The sequence below is a fragment of the Rutidosis leptorrhynchoides genome, chromosome 1 (assembly GCF_046630445.1).
Source record: "Rutidosis leptorrhynchoides isolate AG116_Rl617_1_P2 chromosome 1, CSIRO_AGI_Rlap_v1, whole genome shotgun sequence".
NCBI lineage: Eukaryota > Viridiplantae > Streptophyta > Magnoliopsida > Asterales > Asteraceae > Rutidosis > Rutidosis leptorrhynchoides.
In genome coordinates this window covers 667,696,032-667,703,577 of record NC_092333.1, presented here as the reverse complement: position 1 = coordinate 667,703,577, position 7,546 = coordinate 667,696,032, and the positions used below count along the sequence as shown (strand labels likewise).

General features: G+C 32.5%; 1 protein-coding gene across 2 annotated transcripts; it reads left to right on the top strand.

Annotated features, from left to right (window-relative positions):
* The first annotated feature begins 638 nt into the window (after window positions 1-638).
* On the top strand, window positions 639-5,695 carry LOC139885903 (uncharacterized protein At4g15545). Of its 2 annotated transcripts, none has more exons than XM_071869659.1 (10): window positions 639-1,058; window positions 1,164-1,232; window positions 2,350-2,403; window positions 2,506-2,569; window positions 2,732-2,806; window positions 3,342-3,578; window positions 3,678-3,723; window positions 3,830-3,905; window positions 3,986-4,114; window positions 5,508-5,695. In XM_071869659.1, exons 1-9 carry the CDS (start codon window positions 765-767, stop codon window positions 4,076-4,078), a joined length of 1,008 nt encoding a protein of 335 aa, XP_071725760.1. In that variant the 5' UTR covers window positions 639-764; the 3' UTR covers window positions 4,079-4,114; window positions 5,508-5,695. The 2 variants fall into 2 exon arrangements, with proteins under 2 accessions (XP_071725760.1, XP_071725759.1); XM_071869658.1 differs by having other exon boundaries at window positions 3,827-3,905.
* The last annotated feature ends 1,851 nt before the right edge of the window (window positions 5,696-7,546 follow it).

Here is a 7,546-nt window from a genome sequence, read left to right as displayed (position 1 = left end):
TAGATTTTCAAGTAAGAGAGGAATAGAGACGGGAGCACGTAGATATAGCCCTTGCTCAAATTAAAAACTTGGAGTCATTAATAAAATATTCCTTTAATGTGTAACACAAATTACATTACAATTACAATTATAAATTACATCAAAATTGGGTCATTATTTTCTAACTTAAATTTTCAAATCTTATTAAATCATTCTTCTAATTTATACGGAGTAATTTTTATTACGTGTATAAAAATTTATTTACATGTTATATAGTAATTATTTATAACAATTAATTTGATATATCTAAAAAAAAAATATTATACAATATAATTTGGACAGCTCAGGATAATTACTTTGTTACAACTCATATAGTAATATATGACACTTATGTTTCTTTGCAATTGTATTAGATGTTTAATTTGTTAAAACGAATTGTTGTCTTATAGGTTACGTTAACTGCTTTATTTTAATATATTTTTATTAGAATTTGGATGCTAGAAAAAAGTTTTACGTAAACGAGGGGTGGCCGCCGCAACGCGCGGCTCACCACCCTGCTTGTTGTAAAACAATGTATAGTTAAAGGACTGTTATTGCAAAGTTTAATAATATATTCTCCAGAGTGTTGTCCGTAGTAGTTGTTGGACTTCCATCATCTGTATACCTAAAATCTTATTACAAAAGTTTTTTCATAACCTGCTGTTACTGCTGCCAAATTACACCTAAAAAACGAGATACAAATTTGGGGAAATAATTAGGGTTTTGACTTTTTGACGATCAATCTGATGTCGGAACACAGCAGCACAGTGAGTACGGCAAGCATGCCGGATTTTAACCTACCTGATGAAATACTATCGGTAATACCAACGGATCCGTACGATCAATTAGATCTTGCTCGTAAGATTACATCAATGGCGCTTGCATCACGCGTATCGAAACTCGAATCAGAATCAGGTAGACTGAGGCAGCAATTGAATGAAAAGGATCGTGTTATAATTGAACTTGAAGAGAAAGTATCTGAACTTCAACAAACTTGTCATAAGGTTCAGTTACGGTTGAAGATTACACTGGAAGATAATGTAAATTAGGTTTTTTCAGTTACTGTTTATGTTACTATTTTATTAAAATTATGGTTTAATTTAATTTAATTTGAAAAGTTTGTTGAATTTGTTTGATGAATGAAGTCGAAACTTGCGGAAGAGAGAGATGCGTTGGCTATGACTACGAAGAAATTAGGGCGCGATTTAGCAAAGGTTTGAATTTCGATATTTTTTGTCCTGCTTTACAATCTATTATGTAGCTAGGATTCATTTATTCTATTATGTAAATTTAGAACTATTTACTGCTGCTTAAATTCTGAAATAATGTATGTGTAGTTTTATTAGTGTTTTTTGGTATCTGTTTAGCCCTAGAATTTGAAGTATAATATAGATAGCTGATGATATGAAGTTTGTTTATGCATTCAGACTTTATGCTTATGCATCTGATGTTTTGGGATAATTTGTGTATTCATGTGCTTTTTGTACAAGTTAGCTTATTTGATACAGTTGGTCACTAAGCATTTGTATATTTATTAAGATGAATTATGATTCTGTATAGACTTGTGGACTATATACTGCTTTTAATCTCTTATTAATAATTTCCATTTGTCCATGGTCGGCTGTTCGTGTACATGTATGTTCTTAGAATAATTCAGCTAATGGAAGTATATTCTTTTTCGAAAGTTTTCATTATAATGACCGATAAAAGCTTCTATATTATCCAAAAACAATTGTTATGAAGTTAGTTATTTAGCAGCTTTTGACTGATACTTGCAACTTCAGATGTGAGAACAATAGCTATCTGCTCAAGAACCATATGTCAGATGCTATTATCTTAATAAACAATTCATCATTGTTCCTACTCTATCTGAAATAAACTTTTTAGGTTTAATTAATGATGCTAAATGCTTGATTAGAATGGTTTGTGGTTATTTCAACCGCTGAACCTTTAATGCAACAACTTGTGAAAACTTCAATGCTCTGTTCCAAGAATTTTTTTTTTCTTTTTGAAAGATAGTTATCCCTTTTCCTTGTCATTGCCAACATGAATCAGATGCTACAACTTTCTGTATTGTGTGTGTATGCTAATGTGTTTCATTTCTCACTTGCGTGGACTCTGTTATAATCTTTCTAATTACTGCCAGTCAAGTCAACACACCCTCACTAAGAGGATAACCGATGCACAAATGGGTTGATGGAACTTAGGATGAAATTAAGATTTTTACATTCTTTATATTGAATAACTCTCATTTCATTTCAAATATGGCAATTAGATCTTTTTTATTGTTAAATTTAATGTACGGATCTATTATATGATTATTTTTGACAGCTGGAGACATTTAAGCGACAACTAATGCAGTCATTGAACGATGCTGATTCAACTGTAAGATTATTGCACCATTATTCTCTCTTCTCTGCGTCTTTGCATTTCATGGACATGATCATTCCTTCCCCATGTGACACTAAACTTCCATTTTTTATTCAGCAAGCAACAACTGTAGATATAGGAACGTATGACCAATCTGTTCCCAGAGCTTATCCCGTTAAAGGTAATTTGGTGGTTTATGGAAATATTTTTTTACTTGTTTACCTTTTAAGATAAGCAATGATGCTTGTTGGGTTCCTATAAAATTGCAACTTTAGTGTTTCAACTATCTTCTACCTTCATTGTGGTTGTAATGTGCTTCCTCAATGTTACTCTTAACATGCAGAAGAGGATACAAATGGCTTAAGAAGGCATCGCTCTTTTAGTGGCTCTATTGAGGCTGGAAACGTACCTGATGATGGTACTAAAACTGATTTTTTTTTTTTCTTTTTTTTTCTTTTCATGCTTGTGTTGTGTGATGCTATAAGAAATACTAAAAGTTAAAGTAAATACTAAGATTATCTATCTCTTCTTGCTAATGTAATACTTTAAAAAGATAATCGTTGAAATTAGATAAGATCGAAAAAATATTAGAAATGGCGGGGGAGTAATCTGAATGAATCTTTTATACGGAGTAGTTGTTAAATATAAGTTCATTTTCCAAATTAGTCTGGTCTAATATAGTTATGCTTGTGTTGTTAAGTTAATTTAATATTTTCTTAATTAGCTGGAAGCCTCTGACTGCTCAAACATCTGATTATTGAAATGTAACAACATAAAATGATGAAATACATCCAAAGGCTATCTCTCATTCTCTTGCAAAATACGCAGTACTTTATTGCAGTAGTCTATAAATTACGGTGATTCGATATCACGTGATCAGTATTAACATCCAAATCCAGATACCAGCATAATGTTTTGTAATATAATCTTGATGTATACCCTTCAAATTGCAGTATCAAAGGTTGCTGGTCAAAGGTTTTCTGTGACCCCGTATATCAGCACACGTGCAACTCCAACGGGAACACCAAACACGATCTCTACAAATGTCTCTCCTAGAAGGTATTCTGCTTCTGGTACCACATCCCCAACAAAAATGCAATACGAAGGGCATCATACGATGTCATCGTGGTACCCATCGAGTCAGCAATCTTCAGCTGGAAACTCTCCTCCTCGTGTTCCCCCAATACCAGGTTTATGGCTTATCACGTTAGCGAGATCTAGTAGTTTTGTGCTTGCGTTCAAATTAATTCTATATGTATTGTCTATCTTACACAACTTATTTTTTTAAGGCCGCGCATCTAAAATTGATGGAAAGGAGGTCTTTCGTCAAGCTAGGTGAGTTTCATTATGTTAAAAGGCTCATTTTGTTAGTTCTGAATTATCCAAATTGATATTTTAAGTGGCTATTCACTAATAAATGTTAAATATCTCTACCCAGGAGTCGTCTATCTTATGAGCAATTCAGTGCCTTTTTAGCGAATATTAAGGATTTAAATGCTCACAAGCAATCTCGTGAGGTGAGTAGTACTACTTCTGTTGGGAGTGTCACTAACCTCTTTTTCGAATGTACAATTTATCTTGCTCTTTATATAACCAGGAGACGTTGAGGAAGGCAGAAGAAATATTTGGGATTAATAACAAAGATCTCTATTTATCATTTCAAGCTCTGCTGAATCGCAACAAGCAATAAGGATATCTTTGACGGAGGTGTATCTTGTTGATAGACGTGAGTCCCTGCCTACTGTCTCTGTTTTTTTAGCCTAAATATTGAAAGACTTCTAATAGTTTTTGTACCGGCCACCACAACAAACACTTCTAATAGTTTTTGTTAAGTTTGATTACAAATGTCATTTTAACTACAATAATAACCTAATATTTATGATGAGGTGATTAAGCAGGCTGTATTATATAAAGTTAAAATATGGGTTAAAGCTACAAATAGGTCATATACTTTCAGTTTTGTTCCAATGTAGGCTATATACCCAAAAAATACCATTGTAGGTCATAAACTTTAAAAATGTGTGTTAATGTAAACAAAATGTGATTGGTTACCTGCTAAACCTGTAAAATTAATTACGTGTCAGTTTTTCACCTAAAAAAATTACACGAACAAGCACTGTGGTTTGCTCGTTTTTGTGTCTGCGGTCCTTAAAGCTAACGGACGTTAAAAAATTCCGTTAATTCAAACCGCAAGATTAGGGTTTGTAATTTTGGGTGAGGAAGATGAAGATGATTAAGTTGAAGCTGAAAAAGCTAAATTAAATAAAAAAAGAGGAGGAAAAATAAAAAAACCAAAAATGCCCTCACATCAAGGTTGGAGAATTCGGATCTCGGGGAGATCTCGTTTGGGCTTTTTTAGGGAGATCTCGGCATCTCGGAATAATCTCGGGGAGATCTCGGACGTTGACTTACATTGACTTTATAGTTTTTTTTAATAAAAATATACATAAAAACATAAATATATGTATATTTATATACGTTTTTACGAGATTTTACAAAAATATTCGAGAAATGAGCGAGTAAATCTTAGAAATTACGAATTTTACAAGAAAATCTTACAAATTAGCAAGAAAATCCGAGAAATCATGGCTTTGACTAAGTTTGACCCCGTTGACTGAGAATTCTCGGGATATGAACATCTCGTCTCGGTTGCCTTCTAAAAACGAGATCTCGGGGAGATCTCGGGAGATTTACAACACTACATGCTTTGCACGTGACTCTGTTTTAATGGAAAAAATTAACGACATTAACATGTTTATTAAATACCTTATTTGTTGGGTCAAAACTTTATATATGTTGTCATGTTGATAATGACGCATAAAGAATAAGTTCATACATACACTAGTATTTTTTTGGGTACATAGCTTACATCGAACAAAAGTGATAGTATATGACCTATTCGTAGCTTTAACCTTAAAATATAGTTTGGGAAACTTTCAACGTGTTTGACCTTCTTTCTTTTAGCCAAAGGCCACAACCTTTTTAGCTAATCTGTTAGAGAAAAAACAACCAAATTGAAATGAATCAAAATAGCCACCTCTGCTATGTTTGTTTAATGCACTAGTCTTTCCACAACAGTATTTGACTTTCTGTTTCCTTCCATGCTAATTTGGTACCAGGTTTCTGGAAAATAGTCTGTTGAAACGAAGATGTAACGATTAAACAATGATTTGGAAGGGTAAAGGTTTGTGTAGGTTTAGTTTTTACTGATTTCATGCCTATATGTCAGTATGAAATGTAAGTTCCTGAATAATATGATCTACAAGGCACTCTTGAACTTGTGATCCAATGATTTATCAACTATTTATCAGTTATGTTGCATGAAATTTTGTATTTCATAATTTGTAGGAAATACAATAGTTTTTTTTTTTTTTTTTTTTTTTGTTTTTTTTTTTTTTTGTCAAGTTTTATCGTGTTTCGCATCTGATAAACATAAAACAAACAAACCTGTGTTAGTTTATTGCAATGCGTAAGGTTTAGAAAAGCATTTTGTGTTTATGTTCCTGTAAACGTTTTTTGAGATAAGTTTCATGTAGCCATATGCGCTTGTTTTACTTTTAATGTTTTAAGCATAAAAAGTGAAGACAGAAATTAAGATGCTTATTTATCCCTCATCGCTCGTGTATTGTGTGTCCCATCTGTCTGTGAAGAATTTTCCCTTAAGATCTGATGAGATATTCTCTGAGTTTCGATCTTTGAATTGATTGTGTTATTTGAACTTGGAATATTTAAGATTGTATTCTGGACCAGTGTCATGTTATCTAAATTAAGTTAGTACAGTATTTAACAACTTTTTGCCATTGTAAATGTGTGTGTCATTATTTAAGAAATATACATTAGTACTATATCTGTAGTTGGAATATCCTTGAGATTAAGTTGATTAAGATAGATAATATATGACCTAATGTGTGATTTAAATCGGAATAAATGTGGTAAGTACTAAGAGTATAATTTGCAAGTACTACTATGAGAATAAGAATAAGGTCGATTATTAGTGCATTGTTAGGTGTTACGTCAAATTAAACTTATAAAACGTTTTTGTAAGTGCTTCAAACTTGAGTGACAAAACTTGCGGGCATAGCCCAACGGTTCTCCCATGTACTTTGTGTCATGGGATAGAGAGAGGTCATGGGTTCGATCCTTAGAAATGACATGATTTTCTTTAAACCAATTGAACACCAATAATGGTTGTATATATTGAATAACTTATACTCCCTCCGTCCCACTACAAGTGTCCACTTACTTTTTGCACACAGTTTTAGAAAATTCCACTAACATCATTCTCCACCAATCAGAATTCTTCTCTCTCTAGAATAACCTCATTGGTTGAAATACAAAGTGGACACTTGTAATGGGACATCTCAAAATAGAAATGTGGACACTTCAAATGAGACGGAGGGAGTATAAAATGGGTCAAAACATTATGGGTTGAGCTAATGCAAACTCCTCTTTTTATGTCAATTTTGTTTGTTTCTACAACTAGTTAATTTGATATGTTGCCAGTAAAAATTAGTCATTAATTACATTAGTAATCCATTTTAGTTCTTTTAAATAAATGGATTTAGAAGAGGTTTTTAACAGTAGTTTTTTGTTTTTTTAAATATACGGTTTTGGGTGGTAGAGGTTTCATACTTTCATCTATGGTTTACTCACATGAGGACAAAACATTGTTTTGGATCTTTTATCTGATAAAATAGTAAAATAATATTAAAGCATCTAGTAGAAGAAGCATTTAGAAGCCGACCTGATTGTACAGATATATATAGATAGATAGATGTGTTGCATAAAGGTAGGCGAATCACAATAAAGAACAGGGATTGAGTTGTACTATGTTGTTGAATGCAAGAATACGTACGTATTTTTTTTTTTTGTTATACATAAAAATGTAATGTAGGAGTAATAATTTCGTGCTTGTCTATTTGTGTGTATGTTTCTGTTTCCTAACTTTAGATGCATATATATGTGTGAACAAAATCTGGCAAATATCTTTGATGCTCATTCTAAAACTCACTTTCTCAAGGCAACATGCATCTTACACGAGCTACTTGTTTTGGAGCCATAAGCAAATTATAAGCTGCAGTCAAACAACATATATGATTAGACAATGGCATATCTATTTGCAGCCCACTAAACGTACGTACTCTTGAGTCTTGCTTTG